Below are 16,106 nucleotides of genomic sequence, written 5' to 3' on the forward strand. Positions count from 1 at the left end.
ATCATAATTAAAATAAAAATAATTGAAAAATGATTTCCGCTAGTCGCACCGCTACTGCCTGTCACTCACATTATAAAATCTATCTAATTTTTTTATTTAAGTTATTTACATTTCGTTTCGCCGAAACAAGAAGGCCATTTAATATAGGTACAGTTTATATGTCCTTATTTTTTTTATTCACAAAATTGTAATATTTGAGAAATAGGTTTATGTTTTAGACGCTTTTCTTATTGACTTTTGCATAATAAATAAATGATTTCATGAAAATATATTCTTTTTATTTTTTCTATATTACATTACATATCGAGTGCTTTTGATACCATTCCCAGTTTTAGCATTCAGTGACAATTAAATTTTGATATATTCTTATGAAAAAGTAACACGATCCCTTCATCTTTAATGTTAACGTTATGAATGTATTTCTATAACTGTATACCAACATAAAACTTACACTATACAAAATTAAGATAAAAGAAAACTACTTTTAATTTACAATTTGATCAAACGATTATTTAAAGCTGTGTTTTGTAATTTTCATCTGAAGCCGTCAACTGTACTAGTGTATAAAGTTGCGAGGGTGCAATAGAGAGAGATGAGGAGGTTGACCGACAGCGCACAGGGTGATGCTGTGTTTGCGTTCCCGTGCTGCATCGCAGCAGGATGCTCTCCTGTTGAAAAAATATAAATATAATTAGTGACTAACCAAAGTTATTGTCCATTAACAAATCAATGAATGCGAACTCTTATTCGGCATTCAAAATATGGAGGGAAAAATATGAACAAATATTATTCCAATATATATATTATATATATGAGTAGTCTAGTATTATAATATTATATATATATATAAATAGAAAACACCCAGACAGATACAAACAATCATGCTCATAAATACAAATATTTGCACTGTGCTAGGAATCGAACCATAAGTAAAACGGAGTGCTAAACCGCTAGACCACTGAGGCCGTCACTAATGTATCTTCGTCGATAACTAAGAATCTAATGGAATTCGTTATAATTTTTTTAGTAGTAACTACTATATAGGTGTATAAATAATATTGAATAATTTAAAACATTGTTCCGAGGAAGTGTATAGTAATGAAATTTTATTTGAAAACAATAATGGCAAATCGTTTTCTAACGATGTCCTTCACTTTAATATTTTTAGTAAAGCACCCCGCTCTTGAACTTAATTGTTTTTAAATGATACAAACCATTACTAAACGTATAATAAGGAACACAACGAATATTAAAACACAAAAATTACATCTATATTATGACATGTAATTAGTAGAATTTACTAGATAGGTAAAAATGAATCTATTATTTTATTTTCTGAGGACAGCTTGATTGCCATTCCAATTATATAAAAAATATTTTTAACACACTTGCAACTCATAAAACACTCGTGCGTTATAAACGTAGTATCTCGAAGGCGAGGACGTAATAAATATAGACGAGTGTGTTAAACACGCACCTGTATCGTACGACGTTTTTCAACGTACGGGAGTATTTAATACCCTCGGCTGTATTACGCCCTCGCCTTTGGCTTGTGCTGATAGTGCTATATCCGCCAGTGTGTTACAACCATCTCAACTCACTTATATAGTAAAACTAGCTGTTCCCGCGAAATCGTCCGCGTGGAATATAACTTTATTTTTCTAAAATAAAAGTAGCCTAAGTTACTCCTTATTACATCAGCTACCTGCCAATAAAAGTCCCGTCAAAATCGATCTAGCCATTTTAGAGATTAGCCGGAATAATAAGACAGACAGAATGACAGATAAAAATTGTAAAAAAAAATATATTGGTGTATGTACCGCATTTATATACATATGCATGTAGTAAAAGACGGTTATTTCAATATTACAAACAGACACTCCAATTTTATTTATATGTATAGATAATGCTATACTATAAAATTACTGACCATTAATAACATGAACATTCACTGAAGCAGCCTCTGCCATTGTAGGCACGCAGCTGTAGTTTCCGCTGTCACCTGGTAACAGCTTCTCAATCGTCAGCCGTGACGTCAGCTGTTCCGTCCATTCTGTTCTCAACCGAACTCTCGGCTCTTCCACTATCTCATTCTCTTCTACTTCCTTATACTCTATTAGTTTTGATCCTGAAAAAAGGGGATAATTATTAATGTTTTTTTATAATAATGACAAACTGCAGTTGTTGGCATACTCTCTAGAAGATTCAAATTCTATTTCGGTTACATACATTTATAGTTCTAATAAACTTGTTTTTACCTAAAAACGAACATATCTTTTACAAAAAGAATTATATTTATTTATTTCTAATTTTATTATTACAATCCAATCTATAAATACGAACTTCCCTCTAAAAATAATTATCAATATTAAAAGAACAAATTGCACTAAAACGAAACTACGTAACAAAGTACATTAGTCGATAATTAAACCTGGTTTTACCATTACAATTCCTAGAATAGAAATAGGGTGACTAACATCGAAAACAGGATACAATTATAATGCCATATTCTGGGAATAGAACAACAAATCAATGCATCACGCGAACCGACGTTTAACTTGCCTTCATAAAGCAAACAAAGTACATAATTTACCAGGCAACTTTTTATTTAAGAAAGCTAGACTGTTTGCAAAAGGTCTCTCAGTCATAATGTTCTAAATATAAAAATTACAACGCGATATTCATCATTCAATCCTCAGTAACTTTTGACATCGTCTAGAAATTACTGAAATTCTTTTAGTCTTTTTAAAAGTTATTAACATTGCTAACTTTAATAAATATATACAGCCAGTGACTTTGAATGACAGAAACTCGTGTCTCTCTCTATTTAAAATACTATGGCTATATGCCAAATGTCATTGTGATTGGTCAAACCATTAAAATGTAGTAACTTAACGGACATACTTTTGTGTTCATTATAATATTTATAATAGTTTAGAATTAGGATACAGAAAAATTTCAAGAATTCCAGGCGTCCATAGCCTACGGTAACCATTTAACATCAGATGGGCCGTATGTTTGTTTCCCACTATCGTAGTAAAAGAAAACAGAAGATAGGAATGCACTAGTATAAAGTCTATAATAATTAAAATAGATGTTGTATATAAATATTTCAATACATAAAGAAGTCTGATTTTGAAGTATTTTGAAATACATTTTACGGACATTTTGGGTTAGATATTTTCTACATATAGGTCGCTTCGCCGTTCTTGCCGTCGATTCGAGTTCAAGTCTGGGTGATAGAATTCCTGTTAAAAACCCAAATTTAACCTGGAGGTGTTGTTCACTAGCCACGTTATATATAATACGCCCAGTTTGACTTAGTATTTCTTGTTGAAGTCTGGAAGTTTGCTATATATATATATATATATATATATATTATGCATGTATTTACAAAAGAAAATGCAATTGAGTATAGTAAGTACCATTTATAGAAGCTTAGGATGTTTAAGATAGATACGAATGTGTAATATTAGTTCACTCCGTGCAAACTAGATGGCGCCACAGGTAAATGTAGATGGCGCTATTAAGATTTTTTTTGTTTTAATGACCTCCCTATAGTAATATTTTTTAATAAATTCCTATCATCCCTATTGAATGGTAGTTTCAATTGGAACCCTCAATAGTAGCTTTTTGACCTCACGGTACCTATTTGTTCATTGGTCGTCTTCGAGCCGAACGTGTTAACCAAGTTCAAGGTGGTACCAGTTCAACTCCTAAGTCGCAGTGGATTGCTGTGGAAAGGAGTTCCCTTGACTCAAGTGCAGCAAGTAGTACGAGCAGTCGGCGGTTCTACGGTGGCGCCACCTACCGGACGTCGGCGGTACTAATTGCGGACGGCGCGCGAGCAGTCGTCAGGAGAAGAGTCAAGGGCGGAGGAAAGTATTACGTCACAGTGCCATCAGTGTGTGAGTGGAATGTGAAGTGAAACCGTGAGTACATTTAAATTATTAAAAATTCAATGATAGGCGAAATTGAACCTTATATCAAGCGAAGAGAAGAAACATAAAAAATAAATATCTGTTTAATAAGCTGAACTAATTTCAACCTTATTTGCAAGAGATCAAAAACTTTGAATATTTAAGTGTCTATTTGGGACTTGTAATATTTTCATATAGTGTTAATAGTTATTAAGTGTAGTTTTAGACTTAGAATTGTAAGCGAAAAAACGAAGGTACGGGGAACCTATGCCCAATTTTCCCTAGGTTTCTCAAACACTTAGAAAAATTTTGAAAATTTTTAACTTAGAAAATTTCTCATATATATTTATTAGATTATCTATTATACCTACAATAATACAAAGTAAATATTAATGCCATTTACATATAAGTAGCAGTGAAATAGTACAAACTTTTACTTTGAATAAAAATAGTTTTTCTTTTATATTTTATTATTGAATAGTATACTTAGTGGTAAATAAAAAACATGGATCCGTTATTTAATATACAAAATGATATCAATTTAAGATTGAATAAATATAGAACTAATTTTAAAAAGAGTCCGAAGGAACGTATTACACAAGAATATTTAGATAGTAGATTACAAGCATTAGAAGAGTTATGGTTAGAATTTAAGGAGGGCCATAAAGAAATATTAAAAATAGCTGCTCCTGGTAAATTAAAAAGTCATGAGTATGTAACAGAACAATTGTTTGATAAATCAGAAGAGTTGTATTTCGATTATAAATGTGAATTGTTAAAGTTGTTAAAAAGTTTTGAAAATAAAAATAGTAGTAGTGTCAATGTATCCAATGATGTTGTAAATGTTAAGTCGAGCCATGTTAAATTACCCCGCATCATTATTGGTAGTTTCTCAGGAAAATACACAGAATGGCCAACATTTAGAGATTTATTTATTTCGATGATTCATAATAATGACTCATTAGATAAAGTTCAGAAGTTACACTATTTAAAAGGGTATTTAACGGGTGAGGCGGAACAACTTGTTCGACATATTCAAGTATCGGAATGTAACTATGATCTTTGTTGGAAACAATTAGAAGAACGTTATAATAACAAGAAGTACTTGTCTCATTGTATATTAAAAAGACTACTTAGTCAAAAAAATGCGTCCTCAGAGTCATCTAGTTTTTTAAAGGAATTACTAGATACATCGTCGGAGTGTTTGAGTGCCTTGTCTAATATTGGTATTAACGTAAGCTCATGGGATATAATTGTCATTCATGTATTAACTTTAAAACTTGACCCTGAATCCCGTAAACAGTGGGAGCTTAACGTCACTAGTAATACTAATTCCGATTCGTTGCCTACATTTAATCAATTTAAAGAATTTTTAACTAGTAGATATAGAGCACTAGAGTTTGTAGAACCACACAATAAGAAATTTGAGAATAGATGTTCACTTAATAATCCTGTAAAAACAAAGGCACTACATGTTACAAATGTTACAAATATAGCTTGTGAATTTTGTTCAGGCAATCATAAATTGTGTTTTTGTAAACAGTTTGCTTCTGAGAGTTATAACAAAAGACATGAATTTGTAGTTAATCAACGTATTTGTTTCAACTGTTTAGGGAGTAACCATTCGGTAAAATTTTGTCGAAAGCCCATTAGTTGTAGAATATGCAAGAGACGTCACCACTCTCTTCTTCATCCTCAAGCAGGGTCGTCAACCGTTAATCAAGGTAACATAGTACAAACGGTTGATGCGATTCCTTCTACGAGTCAGGAAATTGGTAATGCTTCGAGTGGACCAATTGTCTCTTGTTTTAGTCAAAATAAAGTTAGTACAATATTATTAGCTACTGCTTCAGTTAATATTAAAACAAGAACCGGGGAGTATAAGATGGTTCGAGCCTTGATTGATCAGGGATCACAAGCTTCTTTTATTTCGGAATCCATAGTGCAGATGTTCGGTTTAAAAAAGATTCCTACAAAAGGAACAATATCTGGAATTGGAGGTAAAAGTTCAGTTGTTTCAAAATATATTGTCATGCTAAAGTTAAAATCAACAACAGAACCATCCTTTACAATGGACGTAAAAGCTTATGTTTTAAAGCAAATTACTTCATACTTACCTGAGTCACGTGTGTCTATTGGCGATTGGGATGAATTCAAGAATATTAGCTTAGCAGATCCACATTATGATACACCTAATAAAATAGACGTGTTATTAGGGGCTGAAGTGTACAGTCAGATTATTAAAGATGGAGTAATAAAGAGTTTTGCGGGATCTCCAGTTGCCCAATGTACTTCACTAGGATGGATTTTGTCTGGTCCCATTAATTCTGTAAGTCCTGGTAAACAAAGAATTGTTAATGTTGTTATGCATACTCACGTCCAAGAAGATGACACGTTGAAACGTTTCTGGGAGATTGAAATGGCGGATAATTGCTGTAAGAAAATATTAACACTAGATGAACAAAAGTGCGAAGACATTTTTGTTGCAACTACAAAAAGAGATTCTGATGGTAAATATATTGTTAAGTTACCATTTCGTACGGATGATCCTCCTTGTAAAGGCGGTAATTCCAGAGAAATAGCTATCAAGCGTTTTTATAATTTAGAGAAGAAATTAGCAAAGAATAACAAGCTTAAGAATGAATATACTAAAGTGATAAATGAGTATTTGTCTATGAACCATATGAAATTAATAAAACAGCCAGATTATAAAGCAAATGAGTCAGTTTACTTACCTCATCATGCCGTGGTCCGTGAAGATAAGTCTACCACCAAAACAAGAGTTGTGTTCGATGCATCTTGCAAAAATGAAAACGGTATATCATTAAATGATACATTATTAGTAGGACCTACGATACAAGGCGAGTTACGTCACCTTATTATGCGCTGGAGAAGCTATCCCGTATGTTTAACAGCGGACATAATTAAAATGTATAGAATGATTAAAATAGCAGAAGAAGATAATGATTATCAACGAATTGTATGGAGAGAGAATATAAATGATGAAATAAAAGACTACAAATTATTAACTGTCACCTTCGGAACATCATCAGCTCCCTTTTTAGCAGTCAGAGCACTTAATCAGGTGGCTTATGATGAAGGAGAAAGGTATCCTTTGGCTGCAGCACGGGTTGCTAAAGAGTTCTATATGGATGATTTAATGACCGGAGGAGAAACAGTACAGGAATGTTTACAAATATATCATGAAATGAATGAACTATTAATGAAAGCGGGATTTAAATTACAAAAATGGAATAGCAATAAAGATGAAATTATGGAGGTAATACAAAATGATAAAGAGAGAGAAGGAAGAGAAAAGGAGATTAATAATACAGATACAAAAATAGAAAATATAGAAATAAAAACAGATAATACTATTAACATATTAGGACTTACCTGGAATAGAAACCGCGATGAATTCCAATATTCAGTGAAGTTGCCGCCGCTGTCCGCACCTGTAACTAAAAGAAAAATATTGTCAGATGTAGCTAGGTTATATGACCCGATGGGTTGGATAGCACCTAGTGTAGTAATAGCTAAAGTAATGATACAGAAACTCTGGTTGGCCGGTTTAGAATGGGATGAAGAAGCACCTAAAGAGTTAATAAAAGAATGGCTTACTTACCGTTCAGAACTGCCACAACTTACTGCATATAAGATTCCCCGATGGATGTACACTAAGAATGATAATGTCAGCGTTGAATTGCATGGCTTTAGCGATGCATCTCAAATAGCATACGCAGCTGTGGTATATGCTCGAATTATAGATTCGAGTGGAGTAGTACACGTGTCATTAGTTAGTTCAAGGAGCCGAGTAGCTCCTATAAAACAAATTAGTATACCACGCTTAGAACTCTGCGGTGCAGTATTGTTAGCAAAATTACTAGTAGAAGTTGCAGATATATTAGTTGTTCCAATAACAAACGTAAAGGCATGGACCGATTCCACGGTAGTATTGGCTTGGTTGAGTAAGCACCCGAGTAGTTGGAAGACCTTCGTAGCGAACAGGGTATCGGAGATATTAACAGTTTTAGATTCCTCTCATTGGTATCACGTGTCATCCAAACAAAACCCTGCGGATTGTGCCTCTCGAGGATTGAGTCCATCGCTTCTTATCGCCCATGATCTTTGGAATTCCGGTCCTGAATTTTTATGGAATAAAGATATAGAATATTCTAAATTAAAATGCAATGAAACTCATTTGGAAGAACATGTAAAGGTACATCATATAACTATAGAGAATTTTATTGTAGATAAATATTCGGATCTTACAAAGCTTATTAAAATTATAGCATGGTGTAGACGTATTATTACAAAACAAAGGATTTTAGCAGAGAATGGACAATTAAATTATTTAAACAAATGGGAACTGGATGAAGCATTAATGTGTTGTATTAAATTGTGTCAACAAAGAGAATTTTCACAGGAAATATTAGAACTGAAAAAATATGGACAAATTAAAATAAAGACAAGCAAAATAACTAATTTAAGCCCATTTATTGATAAAGATAGTGTAATTAGAGTTGGAGGGAGAATTCAGCAGTCACTGGAAAATAATAATGTAAAGAATCCTATTTTACTACCTCATAATTCGCACTTAACACACCTTATTGTAGCCAATGCTCACAAAAAAACGCTGCATGGTGGTCCACAACTAATGCAGAATTACTTACGTACAGCTTATTGGATTATCAGAGCAAAAAATGTAGTTAAACAGTACGTACGCAAATGCATAACATGTATAAGGCATAAGGCAAGAACACAAACTCCATTTATGGGTAATTTACCTTCTGTTCGAGTTACTCCTGCACGTGCATTTTTACGTAGCGGAGTCGATTATGCGGGTCCGATAAATTTGAGAACATCAAAAGGTCGAGGTCATAAATCGTACAAAGGATATATATGTTTGTTTGTGTGTATGGTGACAAGGGCAGTCCATCTTGAGGTAGTGAGTGACTTGTCAACTAAAGGTTTTATTGATGCATTTAAACGGTTTGTATCACGTCGTGGTTATTGTTCTGAGATATGGAGCGATAATGGATCAAATTTTGTAGGTGCTTCTAAAGAATTAAAATGTTTATTTAATGTAGAAAATTCGTCGATGTCCAAGGAAATAGCTGAAATTTTAGCTACAGATGGTACTTCATGGAAGTTTATACCTCCTAGGGCACCTAATTTTGCTGGTTTATGGGAGGCAGGGATCAAGTCCACAAAATTCCACGTAAAACGCGTGATTGGGGACGCTACTTTAACATTTGAGGAAATGTCTACACTTCTGTGCCAAGTGGAGGCATGTTTGAATTCGCGCCCAATTTCAATAATGAGTAATAATCTAGAGGAACCATTACCATTAACTCCGGGACATTTTTTAATAGGAGAACCTCTAGTAAATGTTCCTTCACCAAATTATGAAAACTTAAATATTAGTTCATTAAAAAGATGGCAATTGGTCCAACGAATGCTACAACACTTCTGGCGTAGATGGTCCAATGAGTATTTGTCACATTGTATGCAAAGATATAAGTGGACACATCAAATTCCCGAACCTCAAATTGGCGATGTTGTCTTGATTAAAGAGGATGATTTGCCTCCAACTAAATGGCTTTTGGGTAAAATTGTCGCAAAACATACTGGAGCTGATAATATTACGCGTGTAGTTACATTAAAATGTAAAAATTCTCAGATCAAACGCCCTGTTTCTAAAGTATGTATATTGCCAGTTACTGATGATAATAGTAAAGTGTAAAATGATTTGTTATTTACATATATAAATACTTGATACATGTTTAACCTACTAGATGTATTTTTTTTGATGAATTTAAGTGAAGGACTTTGTTTTCGTTTATTGTTTTATTTATACAGTCTACTATGGAGTTAGTCATAATTGTATATTATAGAATTTGTTTGAAAAATGTATTTAGGTTTATAAATATAACTTTTAATGGTTCAATTTATTTTGTGCTTAGGTTATTCATGGTGGGCGGTTGTGTTGTTTATAATAAGATTGTTAAGGCCATGGTGTCCTTGGTGGGCGGTATGTTTAAGATAGATACGAATGTGTAATATTAGTTCACTCCGTGCAAACTAGATGGCGCCACAGGTAAATGTAGATGGCGCTATTAAGATTTTTTTTGTTTTAATGACCTCCCTATAGTAATATTTTTTAATAAATTCCTATCATCCCTATTGAATGGTAGTTTCAATTGGAACCCTCAATAGTAGCTTTTTGACCTCACGGTACCTATTTGTTCATTACCTTATCTGGACTGGATGGCGCTGTATCAGTGTTCACATCAACACATATCAGTGTTGATGTGAACACTGATGTCATTATTATTTATGATTACAGTCACCAAAAAATGTTTTTTATTCTTACTTGAATCATTAAAAAGCATTCATTGAAGACATAAATATCTAGGATAGCGTTGTTATTCGTATATCTCCATGAATTTCTTATGGCCCATATCATATACGTCTTGAAATACATTTTCACGCGTGTTCCACTACATTTTCTTTCACTGAGGAGTGAATGATAAATGTCTTAGTGTGTTCCGGAGAGACTTGTATATACTAACACATTTGAGTGCCTTATTTCGGCCTCCGTCGTGCCCATAATAATCGCATTCATATTCTCAAGGTAACGGTTTTGTATAAGTAAGCCACTTTCAGGTTTCCCCGGTAATAAGTCAAAACGTCTGATACTTGTATTGTTTGTTAACAATGCAATAGTATGGGGACATTCGGAATGTCATTAGAATGGTGGGAAAGGGATTGTTAGTAATATGAACTAATAACCCCATTGCTAGCAATGCACCACGTCTGGTGAACTTCCATGCGGATCCCCTGGAAACCATTGTGATAAATTCTTGGTTAACTTGTCACGATGGCTAACTGACCTGACCTTATGTTCATCATATATTCCTCAACTGGTGCCTTGTCAATATCAATCATTAGCGCAGCCGGGTGCACAATATTATTATCCATTAAAAAAATACTATAAAATATGCTGAAGTGTCCTACCACTTTTATTTAATAGTTTTCTGTTGACTACTTACTGTGAACTTTAATATTGTTACAGTTGAAAGTTGTTCAAACTAATTAAATTGAAAAAATATTTTTATTTGTTGTTTATTTACGTACTCAAAAAATACTTGATAAATATAAAAAAAAGTATTTCATTTGCCATTTTCAGATACATTATCAACGAGTAACCAACATCAAATATTATTTTAAACATTTGATATTTACATTTAAAAGCAGTTCAGGGTTATTTTGAAATTTAAATAGAGTGCATCAGAAATATGGTATCTATTCCAGGGAATTACATTATTTAAAATCTATATTTTCTTCTGTAAAATAAACTACATATTACTATACTGCGATGTATATTATATGTTACTAGTGAACGTATTTTATGCATAAGTTTTGAATTTACTCCATGTAGTTCTCTACATTCACAGTATAGAATCTGTTTAATATTGATACGAAAAATGTAATATGCTGCCAATTTATCCAATCTTGTTACGTAAGTAAACATAATACATAAAACAAAAAACCGCTATTGCACCATTAGCTTGGGTTACCGAAACGAATGTGGTCTAATTTGTTAGAGGAAATGAGAAACTCAATTGAAAAATATCGAGGGCGTAATTACGTAATTATCGGTGTCCGCTATACAGCAGTTATATACGGTAGGAAGGAAGCTCGATTAGTCTAATCGCTTGAAGGTGAAGTTAGATAAATAGTTCTGGGATTACATCCAATGACTGAAGTTCCGATGAAAGAATAATGAACAAGAAAACTGAACGGGAAAGGACGACCAATTTATAAAGGTGAGATTAAATACTTTTTGGGCGGGTTAGAAAATCTATCTGGATTGAGGGGCTTATAGAACTTTCCACGTAATAGGTATAAAATGTTATCGTTGGCAACTTCAAGGGAAGTTTTTGTTAGCTGGTGCCGTATAATTTTTAGTATCTAAGCAAGATTTATTTTGAGATTTAAGCTGATTTACAAAAATATAGATAACAATAGTAAAATATCCAGACTATATATATACAAATATATATCTATATTATCTTTGCATTGCCTTTGTTCCATTATTGGAGATCAGCGCAGTATGTATCTCGTAAGGATTTTCTTCCAGTTATTCCTTCATATCTGAGCTTAGTCTCCTATACTTATATTCTTATTGAAGTAGTGTATAGTAATAAGTAAATATATACATACATTAATTGTATTCACGAATATAAATGTTTATTTAAAAGTATTCAATTAAATAATCATAATAACATCGATACACAAACAGTATGCTAACCAAATACGCTATTAAGGAAATATGTCAAAAAATATAAAATAGGAATACACGTATACTACTTAAACTAGAAGAAAACTGTAAAATTATACTTACCCTTATACCAAAATATGGTGCCCAAATCATGTGGACCTTGACTCAGGATGCACGTAAGTGATAACGTACTCCCTGTCTTCACGTATAGATCTACGGGACCCAAGATGTGAGCTTTAGCCTCTGTTGACAAAAAGAAAAAATATATCTATTACATTCTACATATCTAAACCAATTGTTTTTATTGATCTAGTTAAATGAGTTTTAACACGAATAATTTTATGTAAAATATTTACCTAACTTAGCGTTTCGGTTAGATTGCACATAGTTTAACTATATCAATAATAATAAGGATCCCCATTTAAGTTTAAAAAAAATTGATGTAGCTGAAATAACAGACAAGGTAACCGTCGTACATACACTTACGAGTATATATATGTATATATACGGTATCACAGGCATCATTAACTATACTGAATGTTATAAAGAACTCATGCGTGGCCATTTCTGAGTTCTCCGGTGTTACTCCTCTATATATACCTTGCAATTTCCCTGCTATACCTTCAGTTAAAACAGGATTAAGCTAAGCTGCTGAAGACGGAAATACGAGAAATAGAGATCTACAAAGTTTCCCTTTGATTAAAAATCTTAAAAATCTAAATACTATGATATTTATAAATATAACTGTTAATGGTTTAACGTTATTTTCAAGAGAATATAAATCTTCGTCAAGTTGACAGGAAACAGATGAAATTATATAAAATGTACTCCAAATATGTATTGGAATATTCATAAAAAAATATTAATAATTGTATTGTAAGCAAAAGCTCTATTACTCCATATAATCTACAATATATCTGAAAAGTATCTGTGATTAAAAATACATGATCATATTACAATAACTTTACATAGATTATCATTATTGTCCTCTAAAAAGTAGTATATATTTTTCCATTCTATGGAGAGTCTAGAAACCACCGGTAAGATACTAATTAAAATGAAAATGAAGAGATCTATGAGAGGTAGTAAGTTACCATTACAGTAATTTTAATCTTAAAGTAATGAAATCAAATCAACAAAAAGCTTCTCAGTTTTTTAAGCAATGTAATTTTGTAGATTGCTCTTGTTAAGATATTAAAGGAAAAAGTAGCTATCGAATAGGGACTAGACCTGATATAGCACGTTTCAGTACCCAACGACTGGGATAAGACCCTAAAAAATGCTCGAGAAAAAATTTGAATCGAGATTAAATCTGGGGGCCTTTCTCTACGGCTTTCGTTTTGCATCTTAACGGTATTTCGACATTCTTCGTTTTTATGAAATAGAATTTTCAAGGTTAATAATTTGAAAAGCTTGAAATATCTTATCATTAGTATCAAAATGATTATAATCCTGTATTGGTAGATAGAGGAATTATATTTATAACCTAATTGTTTTACAAACAAGCTGATGGTCCATTTGATTTTTTTTCCGAACTATTCTAATTCTGTTAGCTACAGCTGCCCTTTAAAGCCTCACCAAATGCGAACGAAACCGACTGATAGTAATCGATAACGTCTCGTAAATGCATGAATAACACTATGGACATCACGTTATTATATGACATCCGCGATACCACTAAAACATTGGCAGAGAGCAAAGAATGTCATGCTTCTCATTCTGTAATTTCACTACCCAATCTGCACTCAACCGAAAGACAGCTTACAAAGCAAGTGGTGGCTGAAATATGTGCGACAAAGTCTGTGCAGAATTTTTAACATCTACATCTACTCTGGTAAAATATAATAACATCATCATCAGCCCACTGCAGTCCACTGCTGAACATAGGCCTCTACCAAGGCACGCCACTGGGCCTGATCTTCAGCCTTTCTCTTCCATTTTTTACCCGCAACCCTACGTATGTCGTCGCTCTACCTAGCTGCGGGGCGTCCTACACTACGTTTGCCAATTCGCGGTCTCCATTCTAGAACACGCCTACTCCAGCGAGCATCGGTTCTACGACAGATATGACCAGCCCACTGCCACTTCAACTTGCAAATACGAAGAGCTATGTCGGTGACCCTAGTTCTCTTGCGAATTACTTCGTTACGGATTTGATCTCTCAGAGAAACTCCAAGCATAGCCCTTTCCATACCTCTATAATAACATATTATCTATTTTATATCATTATAGTATTAAATGTTTTGAGTTTGCCAAATAATTTAAATGAATATTATCACGGCTATATTATATTAACAATCACAACAATCTATACTAATAGTGTAAGGAGGTAAAGTTTATGAGTTTGGATGTTCGGGGTAATCTCCGGTTCTACTGATCCGATTTCATGATATAGATTACGGTTACCACTTACGTGAGCCGTCAGACTATTCGCTATATTTCTTATAAAAAAATCTGCATAAATAATTACTATGTAGGCAATAATAAGACAAAAACTTGTATAAACGGAACTGTCGTTGGTTGATTAATCATCGCCTTTAATACCGTCTTGAATAATTAAGAGTTATGGCTTAGATTTCTAAAAAAAACACTCAATTAGTATTCCAACATCTGCTGAATTTTATGTTTAATAAAATGGAAATTGTTGTTACTTTCACTAAGCTTCCGGCATAAATTTAATGCCTAATACCGCAGATATTATTTCACAGCATTACAATTCTCTTCAGTAGAATTTCTATTGACTATAAAAACATTATATATATCTTCTACGTCGTTAAAGTACAAGAAGAATATGAACAGCTATTATATACGTTGATATTCGATAAAACTTCACACATTCAATATTCTATACTAAATACGTGTATTACTAAATATCGACAAATATGACTTTATTAATATTTTTGTAACGAGCGAAAATAAATTAGAGAAACTGTTGCTAACGTACTGGCCACATAATTTTTAAGTACATATAATATTGTATTTTTATTATTAAGAATTTTATTATATATTTTTGTATACAAAATATTTTAATGTATAATAAAAATTGTCACAGACAACAACAAAACATTTCTTTATTTTTCAAGTATGTTATTTCATAAAAATTGTTATGTTAAGATTTTTAGACCATTTCTATCATTTGGATATAAATTTTTGAAAAAACTAAAATTAATATCAATTCTGTACTAAAAGATTAATAATAATAGTCAAGTCTATATACATATACACAAGTATATATATAACAATATACATATAATAATAATAACCCGGGACATTTAACACAGCGCGATCTAGTTCCACAGTAAGCAGAGCTTGTGTTATGGGTACTAGACAACTGATATAAATATTTATTATTGTAAATATGATATCATTTTGTAAATACATACCTAATATACATAGAAAACACCAAGACAGATACAAACAGTCATATGCATGAATACAAATGTTTGAACGATGTGAGGATTCGAACTCGCGACCAAAGAAGGTAAAGTGGTGTGTTAGACCGCTACACCACCGTGGCCGTCATAGTCACAGTATTCAATATTATTTTGTAGTACAAATTCATAAATTATATAGACAACAAAATGTTACCTAACTCACTTGACACTACAAAGCCTTGCTAAGTCATTAGGTACAATGTAAGTACTAACAAGAGAAGCATACAAAATTGCAATGTCAAGTGACGCTAAGCGTAGTGTTGCATTGTAGTTTTCAACTTAGACACGAGAAACTTTGTCATTAATGAACGTTTGCTTGTAAGTGTTGAGCGTTGTGAAATAGCGGTTTGCTACCAGACTTTGATCTCAATGGTTGTAGGTTTGGATATGACATCATCGAAACGTCTAGTATAAATTTATACCTGAAAGATTATTTTGGCGGCCTCGGTGGTCTGGCGGTTTAAA

General features: G+C 32.7%; 1 protein-coding gene across 1 annotated transcript in view; it reads right to left on the reverse strand.

The window, feature by feature from the left end:
- Window positions 1-315: 315 nt before the first annotated feature.
- LOC131850147 (zwei Ig domain protein zig-8-like) overlaps window positions 316-16,106 on the reverse strand; it is a 128,910-nt gene continuing 113,119 nt past the window's right edge. The window contains exons 6-8 of the mRNA XM_059200320.1: window positions 12,331-12,450; window positions 1,931-2,128; window positions 316-668 (exon numbers count right to left, since the gene is read on the reverse strand). Of these exons, the coding sequence (XP_059056303.1) occupies window positions 535-668; window positions 1,931-2,128; window positions 12,331-12,450 (452 nt within the window). The 3' untranslated portion in view covers window positions 316-534. The remainder of the gene's footprint in view (window positions 669-1,930; window positions 2,129-12,330; window positions 12,451-16,106) is intronic.

This window comes from Achroia grisella, unplaced genomic scaffold (assembly GCF_030625045.1).
Source record: "Achroia grisella isolate CSIRO2021 unplaced genomic scaffold, CSIRO_AGI_Agris_v1 utg702, whole genome shotgun sequence".
Classification (NCBI taxonomy): Eukaryota; Metazoa; Arthropoda; class Insecta; order Lepidoptera; family Pyralidae; genus Achroia; species Achroia grisella.